Below are 24,904 nucleotides of genomic sequence, written 5' to 3'. Positions count from 1 at the left end.
CCTCAGTGGAACAGACTTCCTCCTTGGGAGGGGGTGGGCTCTCCTTCCTTGGAGGTTTTTCAACAGAGGCTACATGGCCCTCTGACAGCAATGAAGATCCTGTGAATTTAGGGGGAGGTGTTTGTGAGTTTCCTGCATTGCGCAGGGGGTTGGACTAGATGGCCCTGGAGGTCCCTTCCAACTCTTCTATTATTCTAACAGGCTTCCTCCTTGGGAGGTGGTGGGCTCTCCTTCCTTGGAGGTTTTCAACAGAGGCTGGATGGCCATGTGACAGCGATGAAGATCCTGTGAATTTTGGGGCAGATATTTGTGGGTTTCCTGCATTGCGCAGGGGGTTGGACTAGATGGCCCTGGAGGTCCCTTCCAACTCTTCTATGATTCTAACAGGCTTCCTCTTTGGGAGGTGGTGGGCTCTCCTTCCTTGGAGGTTTTCAACAGAGGCGAGTTGACCATCTGACAGCAATGCAGATCCTGTGAATTTTGGGGGAGGTGCTTGTGAGTTTCCTGCATTGTGCAGGGGGTTGGACTAGATGACCCTGGGGTTCCATAGGCAGGCCTGCCCCTCCCCTGCCCTCCTCCCGGGCACTGCCGCACCCCACTGCTTGCACAGTGGAGGAGAGATGAAGGCAGGGAAGGCGGTAGGAGAGTGGGGAAGGCGGAAGGAGAGCGAGAAAAGAGGTGCGAGAGCAACAAAGGCCGCGGGAAAGCAAGAATGCTGGCTCAACATTAGCAAGAACTTTCTGACAGAGCGGTTCCTCAGTGGGACAGGCTTCCTCCTCGGGAGGTGGTGGGCTCTCCTTCTTTGGAGGTTTTTCAACAGAGGCTAGTTGACCATCTGACAGCAATGAAGATCCTGTGAATTTAGGGGGAGGTGTTTGTGAGTTTCCTGCACTGTGCAGGGGGTTGGACTAGATGGCCCTGGAGGTCCCTTCCAACTCTTCTATGATTCTAACAGGCTTCCTCTTTGGGAGGTAGTGGGCTTTCCTTCCTTGGAGGTTTTCAACAGAGGCTAGTTGACCATCTGACAGCAATGCAGATCCTGTGAATTTTGGGGGAGGTATTTGTGAGCTTCCTGCACTGTGCAGGGGGTTAGACGAGATGACCCTGGAGGTCCCTTCCAGCTCTATGATTCTATGATTCCTGATCATTAGAGCGGTTCCTCAGTGGAACAGGCTTCCTCGGGAGGTGGTGGGCTGTCCTTCCTTGGAGGTTCTCAAACAGAGGCTAGATGGCCATCTGACAGCAATGAAGATCCTGTGAATTTAGGGGGAGGTATTTGTGAGCTTCCTGCATTGTGCAGGGGTTTGGACTAGATGACCCTAGAGATTCCCTTCCAGCTCTTCTAGGATTCTTCAGGAGGTGGTGGGCTCTCCTTCCTTGGAGGTTTTGAAACAGAGGCTAGATGGCCACCTGACAGCGATGAAGATCCTGTGAATTTAGGGGGAGGTATTTGTGAGCTTCCTGCATTGTGCAGGGGGTTGGACTAAATGGCCCTGGAGGTCCCTTCCAACTCTTCTATGATTCTAACAGGCTTCCTCCTTGTGAGGTTGTGGGCTCTCCTTCCTTGGAGGTTTTCAACAGAGGCTAGTTGACCATCTGACAGCAATGAATATCCTGTGAATTTAGGGAGAGGCGTTTGTGAGCTTCCTGCACTGTGCAGGGGGTTGGACGAGATGACCCTGGAGGTCCCTTCCCACTCTATGATTCCATGATTCTATGGGCACCACGGCAGGGCCCCCTGCTCTCGGTTCACTGCTCTTCCATGACAGGCAGCGGCTCTTGACTGCATTTCTCCCCTCCTTTGCCGCCGGCCGAGCTCAGGCATCCTACAAAGTGAGACTGGCAGCCATCTGCGCTTTCAACTGCCTGTTCGAAATCATCAAAAACGAGGAGAAGGACATGAAGGAGCTCGCCATGCAAAGCCTGGTGCCGCTCATGGTGCATCTGTTTGACGGGAGCCCCCAGGTGGTCCAGGTGAGCTCACCTGAAAGTTCAGGAGATTGTGAGCCGCTCTGAGACTCTGATTCAGAGAGAAGAGCAGGGTATAAATCTACAGTCTTCTTCTTCTTAACCGCTACACCAAACTGGCCAAACCACTACACCAAAAAAAGACATGTGGGGGGCTCTGTGGTAGAAAGCAGTGTCTGCCCAGAGCCCTCGAAAACCTGGAATTGGACGTGGCTCAGCCCCAATCATTCCCTGTCCTTTTGGATGGGTCAAGAAGGTATTTGGAAGCATGATTTGAGAGACGGAACCTTCTAGAATGGAGATGAGAATTGTGACTCATCTCCAGCTGTGGAGGTCAGTTCCTCTGGAGAGAAATGGCAGCTTTGGGGTGATGGCCACAGGAATGCATAGCTGTAAAGGAGGATTAGACAGATTCATGGAGGCTAAGTCTATCAGTGGCTACTAGCCATGGTGACTGAGGGGAACCTCCACATTCAGAAGCGCTGAGCCAAGAAGCAACATCAGCGAAAGGCCTCGGCCTCTAGGCCCTTTTGTTGGCCCTCCAGAAGAGCCGGTTGGCCCCTGTGTGATACAGGATGCTGGACTAGATGGACCACTGGTTTGATCCAGCAGGGCTCTTCTGGGGTTCTTCACGGGAGAAGGCCTCGGCATCTCTGCCCTGTTGTTGGCCCTCCAGAGGAACTAGCTGGCCACTGTATGAGACAGGAGGCTAGACTAGAGGGAACATCACTGGTCTGAACCAGCAGGGCCTTTCTGATGTTCTTATGAAGGCCTTGACCTCTATACCCTGTTGTTGGCCATTCAGAGGAACTGCTGGCTACTGTGTGAAACAGGATGCTGGTCTGGATGGACCCCTGGTCTGACCCAGCAGGGCTCTTGTCTCAGGGAAGGCCTCAGCCTCTCTGCCTTGTTGTTGGCCCTCCAGAGGAATTGGTTGGCCACTGTGTGAGACAGGATGCTGGACTTGATGGACCACCGGTTTGACCCAGCAGGGCTCTTCTGATGTTCTTCTCAGGGGAAGGCCTCAGCCTCTCTGCCCTGTTGTTGGCCCTCCAGAGGAATTGGTTGGCCTCTGTGTCAGACAGGAGGCTGGACTAGATGGACCACCGGTTTGACCCAGCAGAGCTCTTCTGATGTTCCTATGTAGGCCTCCCAGGAAGGTCTGAAGAAAGTTGACGCATTCCTCAAATCCTTCGTCCAGATGACGATTCATGAAAAGAACGCCTGGGACTATTGCATCAGTCTGGTGAGTAGGGCTGCTGAACTCCAGGCGGTGACTGGAGATCTCCTGGGATTACAACCAATCTCCAGGCGAAAGGGTCAATTCCCCTGGAGAAAATGGCCGCTTTGGCCTGCAAAGCTTCGTGTATTTCCCAACCGGAGCCCACAACCCTACTGGTGAGTGAATCTCCTTTACATTCATTGTTGCCAACTCAAGGTTGGGATATTCCTGGAGATTTAGGGTGGAGCCAGGGGGAGCAGGGTTTGGAGAGGGAAGGGGAAGGGAGGGGTAGTAATGCCATAGAATCTGCCCTCCGCAGAAGCCGTTTTCTCCAGGGGAGTTGATAGGGTTGCCAATCCCCAGGTGGGGGCAGGGGATCCCCCGGTTTAGAGGCCCTCCCCCGCTTCAGGGTCATCAGAAAGCGGGGGGAGGGGAGGGAAATGTCTGCTGGGAACTCTATTATTCCCTATGGAGATTTATTCCCATAGAAAATAATGGAGAATTGATCTGCAGGTATCTGGGGCTTCTGGGGGGGCTGTTTTTTAAGGTAGAGGCACCAAAGTTTCAGCACAGCATCTAGTGCCTCTCCCCAAAATATCCCCCAAGTTTCCAAACTATTGGACCAGGGGGTCCAATTCTATGAGCCCCAAGAGAAGGTGCCCCTATCCTTCATTATTTCCTATGGAAGGAAGGCATTGAAAAGGTGTGCCGTCCCTTTAAATGTGATGGCCAGAACTCCCTTTGGAGTTCGATTATGCTTGTCACAACCTTGATCTTGGCTCCACCCCTAATGTCTCCTGGCTCCACCCCAAAGTCTCCTGGCTCCACCCCTTCCTTCCTTCCTTCCTTCCTTCCTTCCTTCCTTCCTTCCTTCTTCCTTCCTTCCTTCCTTCCTTCCTTCCTCCCTCCCTCCCTCCCTCCTTCTTTCCTTCCTTCCTTCTTTCCTTCCTTCCTTCCTCCCTCCCTTCCTTCCTTCCTCCCTCCCTTCGTCCCTCCCTCCCTCCCTCCCTCCTTCCTTCCTTCCTTCCTTCCTTCCTTCCTTCCTTCCTTCCTTCCTCCCTTCCTTCCTTCCTTCCTTCCTTCCTTTGTCCCTCCCTCCCTCCCTCCCTCCCTCCCTTCCTTCCTTCCTTCCTTCCTTCCTTCCTTCCTTCCTTCCTTCCTTCCTTCCTTCCTTCCTTCCTTCCTTCCTTCCTTCCTTCCTTCCTTCCTTCCTTCCTCCCTCCCTCCCTTCCTCCCTCCTCCCTCCCTCCCTCCTCCCTTCCTCCCTTCCTGTCTTGTGGCTCTCAACATCTGACATTTATTCTGTGACTCTTACATTAATCAAGTTCAGCCACCGCTGGCTTGTACCTTAAATAAAACTTTGTTGGTCTGAAAGGCGCCACTGGGCTCTAACTCTGTTCCACGATTATTTTAGTTTTTCTTTGAGAACGGCAAAAGATGGCTTCGTGCCCTCGCACCCCCCCTCTTCAAAAGGCTTAGGTTTGAAGTCACCTGTACCATTTTGTGCCCCCCCCCCCCCCCTTTGTGTCCTAGCTGAAGCGTTACAGAAAGCAAGGAGAACGCATTCTTGTGGAGCAGGCATTTGCTTACCTGGAAAACCCCCAGCTTTCTCTCAGAGAAGCGTCAATCAAGCTGTTAGGCAAGGCACATTTTCACCTTTCTTCTCGTTGTTGTTGTCATTACCACTATTGCTGTTGTTGTAAATAGGCCTCGGATGCAGGGGGAGCTCACAGAAGCGCAGCTCCTGAACCTTTCTGAGAGTTCCAGCTCCTTGACCATTGAATAGTAGGTGCAGCTGCAGAACAATCCCTGAACATACATATGAACATATGAAGCCGCCTTATACTGAATCAGACCCTTGGTCCATCAAAGTCAGTATTGTCTTCTCAGACTGGCAGCGGCTCTCCAGGGTCTCAAGCTGAGGTTTTTCACACCTATTTGCCTGGACCCTTTTGAGCTGGAGATGCCGGGGATTGAACCTGGGACCCTCTGCTTCCCAAGCAGATGCTCTACCACGGAGCCACCGTCCCTCCCCTGGATGAGCTCCCGCCACCTAGTTTTCTACAAAATGAGCCCTGGTTGTTACTAATGCTACTCCTACTTTACCTGATACCTCTGCTCTCAAGGCTCTTTATTACAAGCTAAATTTCAACAATGCAGAACTGGAGGAACATAAGAAGGTCAGATGAGCCCTAAGAACTAGGGTTGCCAAGTCCAATTCAAGAAATATCTGGGGACTTTGGGCGGTGGAGCCAGGAGACGTTGGGGGCGGAACCAGTAACAAGGGTGTGACAAGCATCGCTGAACTCCAAGGGAGTTCTGGCCATCGTATTTAAAGGGACCACACACCTTTTAAATGCCTTCCTTCCATAGGAAATAACGAAGGATAGGGGCACCTTCTTTTGGGGCTCATAGAATTGAACCCCCTGATCCAATCGTTTTGAAACCTGAGGGGTACTTTGGGGAGAGGCACTAGATGCTATACTGATAATTTGGTGCCTCTACCTCAAAAAAGAGCTCCCGCAGAGCCCCTGAAACCTCCAGATCAATTCTCCATTATACCCTATGACAATCGATCTCCATGTAGGGAATAATGAAGTGCTCAGCAGACGTTTCCCTCCCCCCCCACCACCACCCCGTTTCTGGCGACTCTGAAGTGAGGGATTGGCCTCTCTACTCATGAGTTGCTGCCAACTTCTTCAAAGTAACACAGACGCACCATCCCAAGAGGATGCCATTCAATTGAAGACTGAAACCTCCAGGGGTGGAAAGTCACATGGTCCTCTGGGGCGGGGCTTCCCCCGCCGGCCAGCTGACTGGGGGCGGGAAGGAGCCTGGGAAACTGGAAGAACCCCCGCTGGGACCTGGGGATTGGCAAGCCTACTAAGAACCTAAGAGAAGCCATGTTGGATCAGGCCAATGGCCCATCTAGTCTGTGTCACTCAGTGGCCAAAACCCAGAAGCCATCAGGAGGTCCATCAGCAGGGCCAGAACTCCAGAAGCCCTCCCACTCTTTCCCTCCAAGCACCAGAAATACAAACCAACACTACCCCTGACAAAGTTAATAGCCACTGATCGACCTCTGCTCCATATATTTATCCAGACGAATGGTCCATCTAGTGGAGCCTCCGGTCTCAAACAGTGCCCAGCCAATTCCTCTGGAGGACCGCCATAGTGTATAAAGGCCAAAACCTTTCTCTGATAAGAACAGGGAGCCAGTTTGGTGCAGTGGTGAAGTGTACGAACTCTTATCTGGGAGAACCGGTTTGATTCCCCACTCCTCCGCTTGCACCTGCCGGAATGGCCTTAAGTCAGCCATAACTCTTGCAGGAGTGGTCCTTGAAAGGGCAGCTGCTGGGAGAGCCCTCTCAGCCCCAGCCACCTCACAGGGTGTCTGTCTTCTGAGAGCCAGTTTGGTGTAGTGGTTAAGTGCATGGACTCTTATGTGGGAGAACGGGGTTGATTCCCCACTCCTCCACTTGCACCTGCTAGCATGGCTTTGGGTCAGCCATAGCTCTGGCAGAGGTTGTCCTTGAAAGGGCAGCTGCTGGGAGAGCCCTCTCCAGCCTCACCCACCTCACAGGGTGTCTGTTGTGGGGGAGGAAGGTAAAGGAGATTGTGAGCCGCTCTGAGGCTCTTTGGAGTGGAGGGCGGGATATAAATCCAATATCTTCATCTACCTCACAGGGTGTCTGTTGTGGGGGAGGAAGGGAAAGGAGACTGTGAGCCACTCTGAGACTCTTCAAAGTGGAGGGCGGGATATGAATCTAATATTTTCATCTACCTCACAGGGTGTCTGTTGTGGGGAGGAAGGAAAGGAGATTGTGAGCCGCTCTGAGACTCTTCGGAGTGGAGGGCGGGATATAATTCCAATATCATCATCTTCTTCTTCATCAGAAGAGGCTGAGCCCCATTGAATCAGACCAGTGGTCCATCTAATGCACCATCCTGTCTTGCGCAGGGGCCAGCATCCATTCCAACCAACAGAAGTAGGTCTTCAAAAAGCCCTAGGTCCGGGGTGGCCAAACTTGTTTAATGTAAGAGCCACATCAAATAAATGTTGGATGTTTGAGAGCTGCAAGTCATGAACATCAGATATTGGAGAGCCGGAAGGAAGGAAGACAGGCAGGCAGGCAAATAGATGGGGTGTGAGAGGTGGAAAGAAAGCAACTTTAACTTTAAATGCATTCGCCAAACCACTGGCAGGCTTGGCTTAGAGAAGTGATTTAAAGAGTCAAATTCCTTCTGCAAGCCAACCAGCAGGGCAGTGGAGGCTTCAAGAGCCACGCGATGTGTGTGTGAAAGAGCCCTGTGTAACTCCTGATCCACAGTTTGGCCACCCTTGCCCTAGATACTCACTGCAGACTTCTTCCAGCATTTCTTTTAGGCCCCCCAGGACTTATATATCCAAAAGGGGCCAGAGAAAGAACCATAAGACCAACTATAATTTCAGTTCAAAGGTTTCTTTTTCAAGAGCTCTGATCCAGAATCTGTAATCGCCTTGGGTTTTTTATATGCATATGCAGCCACTCCTCATTTCCACTAACATGGAGCCTGGTGGAAATGAAGGGTGGGCTCTTCTGATGTTCTTATGAAGGCCTCGGCCTCTCTGCCCTGTTGTTGGCCCTCCAGAGGAACTGGTCGGCCACTGTGTGAGGCAGGATGCTGGACTAGATGGACCCTCACTGGTCTGATCCAGCAGGGCTCTTCTGATGTTCTTATGAAGGCCTCGGCCCTTGTGCCCTGTTGTTGGTCCTCCAGAGGAACTGTTTGGCCCCTGTGTGAGACAGGAGGCTGGACTAGATGGACCCTCAACTGGTCTGATCCAGCAGGGCTCTTCTGATGTTCTTATGAAGGCCTCAGCCTCTCTGCCCTGTTCTTGGCCCTCCAGAGGAACTGGCTGGCCACTGTGTGAGACAGGATGCTAGACTAGATGGACCCTCACTGGTCTGATCCAGCAGGGCTCTTCTGATGTTCTTATGAAGGCCTCGGCCTCTCTGCCCTGTTGTTGGCCCTCCAGAGGAACTGGTCGGCCTCTGTGTGAGGCAGGATGCTGGACTAGATGGACCCTCAACTGGTCTGATCCAGCAGGGCTCTTCTGATGTTCTTATGAAGTTAGGGCTGCCAAGCCCCCAGTCTGGGTGAGGCATCACCGGCATGATGACATCACCCAGAAGTGACATCGTCGCACCGGCAATGTCGCATGGCGGCCACTCTAGGCGTTTCCAGGAAAACTCTATGGTTTTCCTGGACGCTCTAGCCATGTGGGAGGGAAAACTCTATGGCCTTGGCAACCCTACCCTTCAAAACGGCCCTTTTTCTTCCAGGGGAGCTGACCTCTGCCTGCTGGGGATCAGTTGGAAAAAGCGGGAGATCTCCAGGCCCCCCCTGGAGGTTTGGCAACCCTAGCAGAGTGTGAGAAATTGGTGCTGGATCTTCAGGGCTCCTCCTTAGAGGCCTCGTGGCAGGGGACTCATTTTATTATTACTATTATTAGTATTATTAAATTTTATTTATATCCCGCCCTCTCCGCCTAGGCAGGCTCAGGGCAGCTAACAGCATTCAATAAAACATTATACAAAATACAACAATTAAAACAACATTAAAATTATACATAGTTAATACATATCTTAAAATTAATCCAGCATATATAATCTGTAACTTAAGAGCAGCAGAGATGTTCCGGGCGCTATTTATCCATTTACATATTTAAATGATGGCAAGAATCATTAAAGAGTCACTTTGTTGGATCCTCCGTTCGGCCATCCTCTGTCAGCAGTCCGGAAAGGCCTGCCTAAAGAGGATGGTCTTGCAGGCCCTGCGGAATTGGTCTAAGCTCCGCAGGGCCCGCACCTCCTTTTTACAGGCATTTACCTCATAGAGCCATGACAGTTGGGTTGCAGATTTAGGGCTGGAGAGGGGGAGATTTGGGGAGGGGAAGGACCATAAGGTCCACGTCCGGAAGCAGCCACTTTCTCCAGGGGGGCTGATCTGCGTCGTCCGGAGGTCAATTGTCATTCTGGGAGATCCCTCAGCCCCGCCCGGAGGACGGCAACCCTGGCATGCCCTCTCTGCTCACGGCTGGTATTTGTGTTCCTAGAAACCATCGCGATGGGCTCCAAGAGCAAAGAGACGCTCAGCAACATCGCGACAGGTGAGTCGTGATTCTGTGGCATTGCCTCCTTCACCTCCCAGCTGGGTCTCAATCCCCTGGAGAGCTAGTTTGATGTAGTGCAGGGGTGGCCAACGGTAGCTCTCCAGATGTTTTTGCCTACAACGCCCATCAGCCCCAGCCAGCATGGCCAACGGCTGGGGCTGATGGGAGTTGTAGGCAAAAAACATCTGGAGAGCTACCGTTGGCCACCCCTGCTGTAGTGGATAAGTGCGCGGACTCTTATCTGGGAGAACCGTGTTTGAATCCCCACTCCTCCACTTGCACCTGCTGTTGCGGCCTTGGGTCAGCCATCGCTCTGGCAGAGATGTCCTTGGAAGGACAGCTTCTGTCAGAGCTCTCTCAGCCCCACCCACCTCACAGGGCGTCTGTTGTGGGGGTGGGATAGATATAAAAGATTGTAAGCCGCTGTCTCTGATTCAAAGAGAAGGGCGGGGTATAAATCTACAGCTGTCTTCTTCTCCACTTGCAGCTGCTGGAATGGCCTTGGGTCAGCCATAGCTCTCGTAGGAGTTGTCCTTGAAAGGGCAGCTTCTGTGAGAGCTCTCTCAGCCCCACCCACCTCATAGGGTGTCTGTTGAAGGAGATTGTGACCGCTCTGAGACTCTGAGATTTGGAGTGGAGGGCGGGATATAAATCCAGTATCTTCGTGAGAGCCAGTTTGGTGTAGTAGTGAAGTGCGTGGACTCTTATCTGGGAGAACTGGATTTGATTCCTCACTCTTCCACTTGCTGCTGCTGGAATGGCCCAGGGTCAGCCAGAGCTCTCACAGGAGTTGTCCTTGAAAGGGCAGCTTCTGTCAGAGCTCTCTCAGTCTCACCCACCTCACGGGGTGTTTGTTGTTGTGGAGGGGAGGTAAAGGAGATTGTGAGGCCCTCTGAGACTTTGAGATTCAGAGTATTGGGCAGGATATAAATCCAATATTTTCTTCTTCTATCTTCTCTTGGCTGGGGGCATGAGGCAGGGAAACAGCTGAATATTTGCCTGTGGAGGCTGCAGGTTGGAGGGCTTGGGGAGGCCAGGAACCTCTGCAGAGAGCCTGTTTGGCATAGTCCAGGGGTGGCCAAACTGGCTTAGGAGCCACATGTGGCTCTTTCATACATATTGGGTGACACTCGAAGCCCCCACGGCCCTGTCAGCCAGCTTGGAGAAGGCATTTCTCTCTTTAAAACGCTTTTCCAAGCCAAGCCACCCGGCAGCTTGAAGAATGCATTTTAAGTTAAAGTTGCTTTCTTTCCACCTCCATCTCCCCCATCTATTTGGCTTCCCTCCCTCCCTCCCTCCCTCCCTCCCTCCCTCCCTTCCTTCCTTCCTTCCTTCCTTCCTTCCTTCCTTCCTTCCTTCCTTCCTTCCTTCCTTCCTTCCTTCCTTCCTTCCCCCTCCCTCCCTCTCTCTTTCCCTTCCTTCCTTCCTTCCTTCCTTCCTTCCTTCCTTCCTTCCTTCCTTCCTTCCTTCCTTCCTTCCTTCCTTTCTCCCTCCCTCCCTTCCTTCATTCCTCCCTCCCTCCTCCCCTCCCTCCTTTCCCTCCTTCCTTCCTTTCTCCCTCCCTCTCTTCCTCCCTCCCTCCCTTCCTCCCTCCCCCTCCCCCTCCCTCCCTCCCTCCCTCCCTCCCTCCCTCCCTCCCTTCCTTCCTTCCTTCCTTCCTTCCTTCCTTCCTTCCTTCCTTCCTTCCTTCCTTCCTTCTCTCCAACATCTGACACTCACGTCCTGTGGCTCTCAAACATCTGACAATTATTCTATGTGGCTCTTCTGTTAAGCAAGTTTGGCCACCCCTGGTGTAGTAGTTGTGGGCATGGACTCTAATCTGGGAGAGCTGGGTTGGATTTCCCGCTCCTCCACACACAGCCACCTGGGTGACCTTGGGCCAGCCCATAAGCCCTCTCAGAGCTGTTCTACTCCAGAGCAGTTCTCTCAGAGTTCTCTGAGTCCCACCTACTTCACAGGGTATCTGTTGTGGGGAGGGGAAAGGAACGGAGGTTGGTGGAAGCCGCTCTGAGACTCTGAGTGAAGGGCAGGATATAAACCCAACCTCCTCCTCTTCCTCCTCCTTCCTCCAGATACGTTGTCGACTCCAATCTGGGAAATCTGGAGATTTGTGGGTGGAGGTTGGGGAGGGATCCTAGTGGGCTATAAAGCCAAAGAGTCCATCCTCCAAAGCAGCTGTTTTCTCCTGGGGAGCACAGAGGATATGTCCACCCCCCTCCACCCAGGTCCAGGGCTACTTTTGTAGCAGAGACTCCTTTGCATTTTAGGCCACACCTCCCTGATGTAGCCAATCCTCTTGCAGTTTACAGTAGGCCCTGTACTAAGAGCTACATGAGGGGTGTGTGGCCTAATATGCAAAGGAGTTCCTGCTACAAAAAGCCCTAATTCATTCATAGGGTCAGGGGCAGAATTCTAGCAGGAACTCCTTTGCATCTTAGGCCACACACCCCTGATGTAGCCAGTTCTCCTGGAGCTTACAGTAGGCCCTGTGCTAAGAGTCCTCTAAGCTTTTGGAGGATAAGAACATAAGAGAAGCCATGTTGGATCAGGCCATCGGCCCATCCAGTCTAACACTCTGTGTCACACAGTGGCAAAAGAAAAACAAGTACCGTCAAGAGGTGCATCAGTGGGGCTAGAAGCCCTTCCACTGTACCCCCCCCCCAAGCACCAGAATAGAGCATCACTGCCCCAGACAGAGAGTTCCAATGATAAGCTGTGGCTAAGAGCCACTGATGGACCTCTGCTCCATATGCTTATCCAATCCCCTCTTGAAGCTGGCTATGCTTGTAGCCGCCGCCACCTCCTGTGGCAGTGAATTCCACATGTTAATCACCTTTTGGATGAAGAAGTACTTCCTTTTATCCGTTTTAACCCAACTGCTCAACAATTTCATTGAATGCCCACGAGTTCTTGAACTCTGAGAAAGGGAGAAAAAGACTTCTTTCTCTACTTTCTCCATCCCAGGCATCATCTTGTCAACCTCTCTCATGTCACCCCGCAGTGGACGTTTCTCCAAGCTAAAGAGCCCCAAGCTTTTTAACCTTGCTTCGTAGGGAAAGTGTTCCAACCCTTTTAATGAAGGATCAGCTACACGAGGGGTGTGTGGCCTAATATGCAAAGGAGCTCCTGCTACAAAAAGCCCTGATTCATTCACAGGGTCAGGGTAGAATTTTAGCTGGAGCTGCTTTGCATATTAGGCCTCACCCCTCTGATGCAGCCAATCCTCCAAGGGTTTAGCAAAAAAGAGCCTTGTAAGCTCCTGGAGGATTGGCTACATCAGGGGTGTGTGGCCTAATATGCAAAGGATCTCCTGCTAGAAGCCTTGTAAGCTCTTGGAGGATTGGCTACATCAGGGGGGTGCGCCCTAATATGCAAAGGAGCTCCTAATACAAAACAAGCCCCATCTCATCCTTTTTCCTTTGCCTTCCTAAAGCAAGGCCTCCCGTGGTCTCTTCTCTCTTCCGTCCTTAGCCCTCAATCTGGTGAAAAGGGAGCCCGAGCAGAACAGCACGGACTTGATCCCCCAGATCATGGAGGCCCTGGCGCGAGAGTCGTCGTCGGAGACCGTGCCGACGAGCTGCTGGGGCAGACTCAAGAAGTTCTGGAGGAGATAGCGGCATCTTCGACAGCGGGAGGCCGGGGCGGGGCAGAGATGAGCACGAAGAGGAGGCCCCTTGGCCGAACTGGCTGTTTGCCCTGTCTTGGGCCACAGGGGGACATCGGAACGTTGAATCGGTCCCAGAGCATGCTGGTCCACATAGTCTTTTGGAGCCAGCAGTGCTGCAGCGGCCACACGACTCAGACTGTGATCAGGGGGACGAAGGGTGCAGGCTCACCCCCACGGCCACCTTTGCCGGAGCCCGAGTCCAAGAGGCCCCTTAGATCCCCCCGCTCCTGGCCCCGGTGCCATCTAGAAGACTCCTGGTCAGGGCTTTTTTGATCGCAAGGACTCCTTTGCAAATCAGGCCACACAAACCCTGATGCAGCCAATCCTCCTGGAAGGAGAGCCCTGTGAACTCTTGGAGGATTGGCTACATCAGGGGTGTGTGGCCTAACATGCAAAGGAGGTCCTGCTACAAAAAAAAAGCCCTGCTCCCGGCCCATCAAAGAGCCGATCCATCCCTGCTGGGCAGCCCAGGAAAGGGGATATTTCTCTTCTTACGACTAGCACCTGCAGGAAGAAGGGCACATTGGACGCTTGGAGGCAGTGCAGAGCGAAGCTTAGACTGCTGGAAGCGGCATCCCTTGGACTGGGCTGCAGGACTATGTATATGTATGTGGAAATATGTATAAATGGAGGATATGTATAAACGGAAAAGATGTATAAACAGAGAGACCGGTTATGTCTGGGGTATGAGAAGCTGGAGAGCAGGACAGCGGGGATTCCACCCGCCTTGAAAGAAATGCTCCCCGGTGTAATATCTACATTTAAAAAATTATGAGCAAGCAATAGGTTTATGATAATATCTGGAAATAAATGCAAATAAATACCGAGGCTGTGTGGGATTCACATTTATTGGGAATGAGCTGTGTCACCAGGGGTCGTTTTGTAGAGAAATAGGTGGTGGAGCTCATCCAGGGATTGTTCTGCAGCTGCACCTCCTATTCAATGGACAAGGGAGGTGGGGAGGAGGAAGAAGAACCGTCAGAAAGGTTCAGGAGCTGCAGCTGCTGGAATGGCCTTGGGTCAGCCATAGCTCTTGGAGGAGGTGTCCTTGAAAGGGCAGCTGCTGAGCTAGCAATGCTTTGAGAGCCAGGTTGGTGTAGGGGTTAAGTATGCGGACTCTTATCTGGGAGAACCGGGTTTGATTCCCCACTCCTCCACTTGCACCTGCTGGAACGGCCTTGGGTCAGCCAGAGCTCTCTTATCTGGGAGAACCGGGTTTGATTCCCCACTCCTCCACTTGCACCTGCTGGAACGGCCTTGGGTCAGCCGTAGCTCTGGCAGAGGTTGTCCTCGAAAGGGCAGAAAAGGCAAGAGCCCAGGCGCACCTAAGAAAATTTGTGGCAGGCAGGCAGATTTCAGGAATCACTGCTCACTTCTTCAGATACAGCTAGAATGGGAGTCCATCTATCAAAGTTGATTTCAAATACCAAATGACAATACAGAAAGTGATAGAGGGGACACGGCTCAATGGAAAAACCTCTGCTTTGCATGCAGAAGGTCCCAGGTTCCATTCCCGGCATCTGCTGTTAAAAGGACTTGGCCAGGCGTGTCAAATATTCAGCCCAAATATTCAGCCCCCAGAGGGCTCCTATCAGGCCCCCAAGTGACTGGCTGTCCTCTGCTTCCTTCTCCCTCTCTTGCTTCTTTCTGCATCACAGCTTGCTTTGCCAGGCTTGCTTAATCGCACAGGAGCTACAGAGCAAAACCTCTTTTCTCCATTGGCTGAGGCTCCTCCCTTGGGGAGGGAGAGGGAGAGCGTGCTTTGCCAGGCTCTCTCAATCGCACAGCAGAGCTACTGAGCCAAGCCTCTCTTTCTTCTATTGGCTGAGGTTCCTCCTCTCCTGGTCCCCTTCGGAAGGGAGGAAAGAGCCAGAGCTTCCCTTGCCCAGGTCTTTGGATCCCATGGGAGAGATACAAAGAAAGCACCATTAAGACAAATGAGTGCTAACGTTTTAAACATGTTTTAACTTAAAAAAAAAAATTAAATTGTATTTGTGTCCTTTATAAAGTTTGGATCTCTGCTACCTGGCATTACATTTTATGACATACATGGCCCGGCCCAACAAGGTCTCATTTGCGACATATCCGGCCCTCGGGAAAGCCATTGGGGTAGTGGTTACATCTGCGTCTCTTATCTGGGAGAATGGGGTTTGATTCCCAACTCCTCCACTTGCACCTGCTAGCATGGCCTTGGGTCAGCCATAGCTCTGGCAGGAGTTGTCCTTGAAAGGGCAGCTGCTGAGCTAGCAATGCTTTGAGAGCCAGGTTGGTGTAGTGGTGAAGTGTGTGGACTCTTATCTGGAAAAACTGGGTTTGATTCCCCACTCCTCCACTTGCACCTGCTGGAATGGCCTTGGGTCAGCCATAGCTCTGGCAGAGGTGGTCCTTGAAAGGGCAGCTGCTGTGAGAGCTCTCTCAGCCCCACCCACCTCACAGGGTGTTTGTTGTGGGGGAGGAAGATAAAGGAGATTGTAAGCTGCTCTGAGACTCTGTCCTAGAAAGGGCAGCTGCTGTGAGAGCCTCCTCAGCCCCACCCACCTCACAGGGTGTCTGTTGTGGGGGAGGAAGGGGAAGGAGATTGTGAGCTGCTCTGAGACTCTTCGGAGTGTAGGGCGGGATATAAATCCAGTGTCTTCATCTACCTCACAGGGTGTCTGTTGAGGGGGAGGAAAGGAAAGGAGATTGTGAGCCACTATGAGACTCTTCAGAGTGGAGGGCGGGATATAAATCCAATATCTTCATCTACCTCACAGGGTGCCTGTTGAGGGGGAGGAAAGGAAATGAGATTGTGAGCCACTATGAGACTCTTTGGAGTGGAGGACGGGATATAAATCCAATATCTTCATCTACCTCACAGGCTGTCTACCTCATAGCTGGACTAAATGTCTTCATCTACCTCACAGGCTGTCTCACAGGTAAAGGAGATTGTGAGCTGCTCTGAGACTCTTCAGAGTGGAGAGAGGGATATAAATCCAATATCTTCATCTACCTCACAGGGTGTCTGTTGTGGGGGAGGAAGGTAAAGGAGATTGTGAGCCGCTCTGAGACTCTTCGGAGTGGAAGGTGGGATATAAATCCAGTACCTTCATCCTAGCTCACAGGGTGTCTGTTGTGGGGGAGGAAGGGAAAGGAGATTGTGAGCCGCTCTGAGACTCTTCAGAGTGGAGGGCGGGATATAAATCCAATATCTTCATCTACCTCACAGGGTGTCTGTTGTGGGGGAGGAAGGGAAAGGAGATTGTGAGCCGCTCTGAGACTCTTCAGAGTGGAGGGCGGGATATAAATCCAATATCTTCATCTACCTCACAGGGTGTCTGTTGTGGGGGAGGAAGGGAAAGGAGATTGTGAGCCGCTCTGAGACTCTTTGGAGTGGAGGGCGGGATATAAATCCAATATCTTCATCTACCTCACAGAGTGTCTGTTGTGGAGGAGGGAGGTAAAGGAGATTGTGAGCTGCTCTGAGACTCTTCGGAGTGGAGGGCGGGATATAAATCCAATATCTTCATCTACCTCACAGGGTGTCTGTTGTGGGGGGGGGGGGGGTAAAGGAGATTGTGAGCCGCTCTGAGACGCTTCGGAGTGGAGGGCGGGATATAAATCCAATATCTTCATCTACCTCACAGGGTGTCTGTTGTGGGGGAGGGAGGTAAAGGAGATTGTGAGCCGGTCTGAGACTCTTCGGAGTGGAGGGCGGGATACAAATCCAATATCATCTATTTCTTCTTCGTAACAAATTAGCCTGACACCCCTGGGCTTGGCAGTAGGAGATGTGGAAGACCTCAGCCTGAGCTCCTGGAGAGCAGCTGCCAGTCTGAGTAGGCAATACAGATCTCGATGGAGCAAGGGTCTGAGTCACTAAAAGGCAGTTTAACGTGTGTTCTGAGAGGGACTCGGTGTCAGCGGCAGAGCATCTGCTTGGCATGCAGAACGTCTCAGGTTCTATCCGTGACAACTCCAGTTAAGAAGGACCAGGCAGGAGGTGATTTCAAAGGCTCTCTCCCTGAGACCCTGGAGAACCGCTGCCATTCTGAGTAGACAACTCTGATTCTGATGGACCGAGGGCCTAATTCAGTATATGGCAGGTTCATTCATGACCTCATCCAGATTTGGGTGACCTGGATGTAACAAATAGTTATTTTTATGAATTTAGAGGCTGGTTTTGGTGGAGGTTTTTGTAACCTTTTCCCCTGCCCCCACCTGGGTGTTGGCAACCCCAGCCTCCCTAGGGTTTAATCTGGCACTGTTGGCGGTGCTCGAACCCCAGGAAACAGATTGCCAGCCCCACCCCTCACAACCTCATCTCTCGTACTCAGCGGTCGTTCGGCAGAAAAAGAGGTGCCGGAGCTCATTTGCACAACACGTTTGCATCGGCCACACACCCCTGACATCACCCCTGAATGAACTCAGCTCAGCGTCTGCCTTAAAATGCTTCTTGAATTATCATTGTCGTAAAAACCTTACTCCCGTCATACTTTTTGAATCCCTTTCTCCTATGTGGCCACAGTCGCATGAAGAAGATTTCCAACTGTCTGCTTGAGAGGTTTCGGTGAGTTTCCCATTTTTGTGTGTGTGTGGGGGGGGAAATATGAGAAAGTCAGTCGGATTTTAGAGTTCAGCCAAATTCTCGCAGTGTGGGGGGGGTGAACAATGAAGCCCAGAAGCAAGTTGTTGAGGGAAGGGTGAGCTCCTGCCCAAAATGAGGCCCGGTTGTACTTACTCTGTAGGCCCATAAATTGGCCAGGTAACCCAGAAAGTTTGCCTTTGGGACCAGAATTTAGCTACCCGGATCATCTAGCTTGAAAATCTAGCATCATGGAAATCGCCCTGCTCCTTCGGTCACACTGCAGATCGAGCAAAGGGTGATCGTACCAGAAAGAAGAACAGAGGGGTGGGAAGGTGTTTTTATTCAGCAACGATGATAATTCCGACAAATAAAGGATTCGGTCATTGTTTGCTGGTTCCACTCCTTCATAAAACAGAGGAGTGCAAGGTTTGTTCCCTGGAGGCTGTAAATGAGAGAGCCGGTGAGGTCCATCAGTTGCCGAAAAAGATGGGCTGGAAGAGGGAAGTTCTTGTGCTGTAAGGGAGAAAGAAGCAACAGTCAGATTCTGGCTGTAAAGAACCGTCAGCATTTAGTGCTCAGTAAGAGGTATTCACAGTAGTAATGTATGGCTGTGAGAGCTGGACCATAAGGAAGGCTGAGCGCAGAAGAATAGATGCTTTTGAGCTGTGGTGCTGGAAAAGACTCGAGAGTTCCTTGGACTGCAAGAAGTCAGGGCAGCAGCTCTCCAGGGTCTCACACGGAGATTTTTCAGGCCTATTTTCATGGGCCCTTTTTAGTTGGAGATGCCGGGGATTGAACCTGGGACCTTCTGCTTCCCAAGCAGATGCTCTACCACTGAGCCACCGTCCCTCCCCCAATTATGATTTCCCACTCCTCCACTTGCAGCTGCCGGAATGGCCTTGGGTCTGGCAAAGATTGTCCTTGAAAGGGCAGCTGCTGTGAGAGTCCTTTCAGCCCCACCTGCCTCACAGGGTGTCTGTTGTAAGGGAGGAAGGTGAAGGAGATTGTGAGCCGCTCTGAGACTCTGAGATTCGGAGTAGAGGGCGGGATATAAATCCAATATCATTGTCATCATCATCAAAAGAGCCACACTTTGGCCACCCTTACTCTAAAGCAACCAGGAACTCCTGGTTATGCCAGATATATTACGCAGCTTGATCACTCAAGAGAAGACCAGCTTAACACCCCCACCCCAGCCCCCAGCCAGTTATCAGGACAATGGAGCATCCCCTGAGACTACAGAAATCGCCGCCACCTTGATCAATACTGTGAGTTTTTCGGCAACACACGAAGGCTACTGAGAAAGAATGACACCACATGGCCGGTGGAATGCATTGTTTCCAAGTACATGGCATTTCTGGACAGCTTCTGGAACGCCTTCGCCTAGAAGTGACGCGCTCTTTTCAATGGCCTTTGAAATGCGCTGAGATGGCGGAGAAGTTCAACAATGAGAGGCCGGGAAAGATCAGGAGACCCAAAACCAGTCGCAGATCCTTACAGGCCTGGCTCAGCAATAACTCCTCTCCCCATCTTTGTCCCTCTCTGTGTCTTGAGTTGTGATTTTCTAAATACGTGCCTCACACTCTGAGCCACGTCAATAAGGCTGGATGAAGGAATGAACAGGCTCCTCTTTTTTGTATGGATGGACAGGTCAACAAGAACGCCTGCTGCCCGAGGTGAGAAGAGGGGGAGGATCACGTTCCAATCTTTCATGGAGATGGAAAAAGCAGGAGTCGAGTCACACCTTTAAGACCAACCAAGTTTCATTCAGAACGTACGCTTTCGTGTGCTCTCTAAGCACACTTCGTCAGACGAGGGGGGTCAGGTCTTGTGATCCCCTCATTCGATGAAGTGTGCTTAGCGAGCACACAGAAGCTTACGTTCTGAATGAAACTTGGTTGGTCTTAAAGGTGCCACTCGACTCCTGCTTTGTTCAGCTACTTCATACTAACACGGCTGCCCACTTGGTTCTATCCAGTTTGGTGTAGTGGTTAAGTGTGCGGACTCTTATCTGGGAGAACCGGGTTTGATTCCCCACTCCTCTACTTGCATCTGCTGGCATGGCCTTGGGTCAGCTGCGGCTCTGGCAGAGGTTGTCCTTGAAAGGGCAGCTGCTGTGAGAGCCCTCTCCAGCCCCACCCACCTCACAGGGTGGTGGGGGAGGAAGGTAAAGGAGATTGTCTGTTGTGGGGGAGGAAGGTAAAGGAGATTGTGAGCCGCTCTGAGACTCTTCGGAGTGGAGGGCGGGATATAAATCCAATATCTTCTATCTACAAGGAGATGGAAACTCACCCTACATAGGAGCCCTGTGTCCATCGCAGCCGATCTTGGGCCTTTTCTGGCCATACTTATCGCAGACCTGTTGGTTTCCAGCCCGGTTGCAGCACCAGTCATAGAGTTTCAGCTCTTCGTCTAGAAAGGAGGAGATTAAGAGGAAAAAAGTAAAGGAAATCATAGCCTCTATACTATGGAGTCTTGGGAGCAAAAAATTCTACTTTGTGAGTGACTGGCATTAAAGCTGTGAGCTACTTAGGACTGCCGAGCCCGGTCTGGGCAGGAGTTCTCCCACCTGGGAGGTTCCCAACCCGCCAGCCCACACTGGGCCAGTGGCGGGGGGACCTCCCCTGACGTCTCTGGCACAATGACGTCACCCGCGAGTGACGTCATCGCGCCAACGACATCGTGCGTCAGCTGCTCTAGGCGTTTCTGGGAAAACTCTTATGGTTTTCCCGGACGCTTGAGCAATTTGGGAGGGAAAACTAATTGGCACAATAGATACCATAGAGCTTTCCCCTCCCGAAATGCTATGTTTGGGAAAACTGTAGAGTTTTCCTGGAAACGCCTAGAGTGGCTGGCGCATGACGTCGCCGGCGCAATGACGTCACTCGCAGGCGACGGCATTGTGCTGCGTGTACAAAACAAGTCCCTCACCGGAGACGGGGGGGATCCATGAGCCCAGAGGAAGCCGGCGTCAGGATTTAAGGAGGGACCTATCATGTGGTCACCGCTATGACAGATAACTGATTTTTGTGCAGGATACGGGACAGATATTGAAGAGGATGAGAAGACCAGAGATGTCTTAAGCAACCAACATGATCTTAAGAGTCCAAAGCAAAGTACGAGAGCTCACTTTGGCCTCAGATAGGCAGGCTGAGATACAGGAAGACTCTGCTAGATGCCAAGGTGCCAACCCCCACCAGCTTGATTCAGCCTTTCTGCCTGAGGCACCATGTCTCATTTCCCGCCGTTTTTGGTAGCTCCAAATCTGAGGCACCATGTCACATTTCCCATCGTTTTTGGTAGTTCCAAATCTGAGGCACCGTGTCACATTTTGCGCCATTTTTGGTAGCTCCAAATCTGAGGCACCATGTCACATTTCCCGCTGTTTTTGGTAGCTCCAAATCTGAGGCACCATGTCACATTTCCTGCTGTTTTGGGGAGCTCTAGATCTGAGGCACCATGTCACATTTCCTGCCGTTTTTGGCAACTCCAAATCTGAGGCACCATGTCACATTTCCTGCCATTTTTGGTAGCTCCAAATCTGAGGCACCATGTCACATTTCCCGCCATTTTTGGTAGCTCCATATCTGAGGCACCATGTCACATTTCCCACCATTTTTGGCAACTCCAAATCTGAGGCACCATGTCACATTTCCCGCCGTTTTTGGTAGCTCCAAATCTGAGGCACCATGTCACATTTCCCACATTTTTGGTAGCTCCAAAGTGAACAGGCCTGACAGGAACAAGGGAACCACCTGCATAGGACTCCCATGCCTGGCTGCTTACCATATCTAGTTTTCTGCACATTCCTCCAAATTCTCTCCTGGCGACCTTCCAGAAATTGGTTATCGGCACCATACAGGCAACGCACTCCTGCACCATGATGGTTTGGGGCAGAGGAAGAGAACATCGTAATGCTGGAGTCTAGAAAGAAGGAATAGGAGAGCGATTAGTTCCACGTTCCTATCCCGCAACACTCCTTAGAGGAAACCAGAAACACTTTTGCATCATCATAATACCTGTCTAATTCTCAAATATTATTGTTACTATGTATGTGAAAGTTAAACAATGAAAAAAGCTATGAAGAAACATAAGAACATCAGAAGAGCCCGGCTGGATAAAACCAGTGGTCCACCTAATCCAGATTCCTGTCTCACACAATGGCCAACCAGTTTCTCTAGAAGGCCAACAACATGGCATAGAGGCCAAGGCCTTCATAAGAACATCAGAAGAGCCCTGCTGGATCAGACCAGTGAGGGTCCATCTAGACCAGCATCCTGTCTCACACAGGGGCCAGCCAGTTCCTCTGGAGGGCCAACAACAGGGCAGAGAGGCTGAGGCCTTCATAAGAACATCAGAAGAGCCCTGCTGGATCAGACCAGTGAGGGTCCATCTAGTCCAGCCTCCTGTCTCACACAGGGGCCAACCAGTTCCTCTGGAGGGCCAACAACAGGGCAGAGAGGCTGAGTCCTTCGTAAGAACATCAGAAGAGCCCTGCTGGATCAGACCAGTGAGGGTCCATCTAGTCTAGCCTCCTGTCTCACACAGGGGCCAACCAGTTCCTTTGGAGGGCCAACAACAGGGCAGAGAGGCAGAGGCCTTCATAAGAACATCAGAAGAGCCCTGCTGGATCAGACCAGTGAAGGTCCATCTAGTCCAGCATCCTGGCACACACAGGATAGCCAACGACAGGGCACAAAGGCCAAGGATTCAGAGGATTAGTTCCTCAGAATGTGGAAGTTCCCGTTAGTCACCATAGCTAGTAGCCATTGATAGACTTATCCTCCATGAATCTATCAAATCTCCTTTCCAAGCTATATATTCCTGTGGCCATCATTACATCTCCTGGCAGCGAGTTCCACATTTCAAACACTCTCTGAGTAAAGTAGTATTTCCTTTTGTCCATCCTGAACCTACTGCCCATGAGTTTCACAGGATGCCCTCAAGTTCTAGTATTGTCGGAGAGGGCGAAACATTTCTCTTTGTCATCTCCACCCTGTGCAACCTCTGTCACGTCCCTTCCTTAGTCATCTCTTTTCTAAATCAAAATCCCAAGTCAGTGCAGAAAAGGGCAACTAGAATGATTAAAGGGTTGGAACACTTTCTCTATGAAGAAAGGTTAAAACACTTGGGGCTCTTTAGCTTGGAGAAACGTCGACTGAGGGGTGACATGATAGAGGTTTACAAGATTATGCATGGGATAGAGAAGGTAAAGAAAGAAGTCCTTTTCTCTTTTTCTCACAATACAAGAACTTGTGGACATTTGATGCAATTGCTGAGCAGTCAGGTTAGAACTGATAAAAGGAAGGACTTTTTCACCCAAAGGATGATTAACACATGGAATTCACTGCCACAGGAGTTGGTGGCAGCTACAAGCATAGACAGCTTCAAGAGGGGTTTGGATAAGCACATGGAGCAGAGGTCAATCAGTGACTATTAGCCACAGCGTATTGTTAGCACTCTCTGTCTGGGGCAGAGATGCTCTGAATTCTTGGTGCTTGGGGTGGAGCACAGTGGGAGGGCTTCTATCCCGACTGGTGGAGCTCCTGATGGAACTTGGGGTTTTTTGGCCACTGTGTGACACAGGGTGTTGGGCTGGATGGACCATTGGCCTGATCCAACATGGCTTCTCTTATGTTCTTCTGTGACACAGAGTGTTGGACTGGAGGGGCCATTGGCCTGATCCAACATGGCTCCTCTTATGTTCTTATGTGACACAGAATGTTGGACTGGATGGGCCACTGGCCTGATCCAACAGGGCTTCTCTTATGTTCTTATGTGACACAGAGTGTTGGACTGGATGGGCCATTGGCCTGGTCCAACATGGCTTCTCTTATGTTCTTATGTGAAACAGAGTGTTGGCCTGGAAGGGCCACTGGCCTGATCCAACATGGCTTCTCTTATGTGACACAGAGTGTTAGACTGGATGGGCCACTGGCCTGATCCAACATGGCTGGATGGGCCACTGGCCTGATCCAACATGGTTTCTCTTATGTTCTTATGTGACAGAGAGTGTTGGACTGGAGGGGCCATTGGCCTTATCCAGCAGGGCTTCTCTTATGTTCTTATGTGACGCAGAGTGTTGGACTGGATGGGCCATTGACACAGAGTGTTGGACTGGATGGGCCACTGGCCTGATCCAACATGGCTTCTCTTATGTGACACAGAGTGTTGGACTGGATGGGCCACTGGCCTGATCCAACATGGACTGGATGGGCCACTGGCCTGATCCAACATGGTTTCTCTTATGTTCTTATGTGACAGAGAGTGTTGGACTGGAGGGGCCATTGGCCTGATCCAACAGGGCTTCTCTTATGTGACGCAGAGTGTTGGACTGAATGGGCCATTGGCCTGATCCAACATGGCTTCTCTTATGTTCTTATGTGACACAGAGTGTTGGACTGGAGGGGCCTTTGGCCTGATCCAACAGGGCTTCTCTGATGTTCTTATGTGACACAGAGTGTTGGACTGGAGGGGCCATTGGCCTGATCCAACATGGCTTCTCTTATGTTCTTATGTGACGCAGAGTGTTGGACTGGAGGGGCCATTGGCCTGATCCAACATGGCTTCTCTTATGTTCTTATGTGACACAGAGTGTTGGACTGGAGGGGCCATTGGCCTGATCCAACATGGCTTCTCTTATGTTCTTATGTGACGCAGAGTGTTGGACTGGAGGGGCCATTGGCCTGATCCAATATGACTCCTCTTATGTTCTTCAGCCTTTCCTCACAGGGAAGGGGCTCAAATCTCTGCGCCATCTCAGATGCCCTCCTCTGCACTCTCTCCAATGCAAGAGACGAACAGAAGTTGTTGCCTGTTGCTAGCCTCTGCATAGCGGCCCTGGAGTCCCTTGGTGGTTTCCCAATCCAAATGCAAACCACAGCCGGCCCTGCTTAGCTTCTGAGATCTGACGCAACTGGGCTAGCCTGGGCCGTTCAGTCAGGGCGCTAGACGACCGAACAGGCACTTTACCCAGCACACTTGTTTTGTGCGTCCTGCAGTCTGGGAGCCACACGGGATAGCATCTTCTTCTCAAGGCACCTGTTTTGCTGCGTGCAAAGCGTTTGTCGGCCGCCACTTCCTCCAGAGAGCAGGGGCAAGAGGGCAGGCCTTGGTTCCAGGTGGACGGCTTGTCCTCATGCTCGACCCAATCGATGCACATCCGCCTGTAGTTCATCCGGACCCTGGTGTTGAGCTCGTAGAGCCAAAAGCCTTGCACATCTGGAAAGGGAGGCAATTCGGTGTCAGTCACCTTAGAATCATATAATCCTAGAATCCTAGAGTTGGAAGGGACCTCCAGGGTCATCTAGTCCAACCCCTTGCACA

At 51.5% G+C, this 24,904-nt stretch overlaps 1 protein-coding gene and 1 long non-coding RNA gene across 2 annotated transcripts in view; one reads left to right on the top strand and one right to left on the bottom strand.

Annotated features, from left to right (window-relative positions):
• LOC132574381 (uncharacterized) overlaps nt 1-12,961 on the top strand; it is a 46,531-nt gene extending 33,570 nt beyond the window's left edge. Inside the window, exons 10-14 of the mRNA XM_060242744.1 lie at nt 1,822-1,974; nt 3,116-3,214; nt 4,724-4,829; nt 9,291-9,344; nt 12,819-12,961. Of these exons, the coding sequence (XP_060098727.1) occupies nt 1,822-1,974; nt 3,116-3,214; nt 4,724-4,829; nt 9,291-9,344; nt 12,819-12,961 (555 nt within the window). The remainder of the gene's footprint in view (nt 1-1,821; nt 1,975-3,115; nt 3,215-4,723; nt 4,830-9,290; nt 9,345-12,818) is intronic.
• A 4,940-nt stretch (nt 12,962-17,901) lies between these two features.
• LOC132574491 (uncharacterized) lies at nt 17,902-24,589 on the bottom strand. Its single transcript, XR_009555604.1, has 4 exons — nt 24,551-24,589; nt 21,365-21,502; nt 19,871-19,990; nt 17,902-18,091 (listed from the first exon to the last, which is right to left on the bottom strand). It is a non-coding gene; the product is annotated as an uncharacterized LOC132574491 (long non-coding RNA).
• Nucleotides 24,590-24,904: the final 315 nt, after the last annotated feature.

The sequence above is a fragment of the Heteronotia binoei genome, chromosome 6 (assembly GCF_032191835.1).
Source record: "Heteronotia binoei isolate CCM8104 ecotype False Entrance Well chromosome 6, APGP_CSIRO_Hbin_v1, whole genome shotgun sequence".
NCBI lineage: Eukaryota > Metazoa > Chordata > Lepidosauria > Squamata > Gekkonidae > Heteronotia > Heteronotia binoei.
Note: the sequence above shows the minus strand (reverse complement) of the source record. Positions and strands in the feature narration are given on the sequence as shown.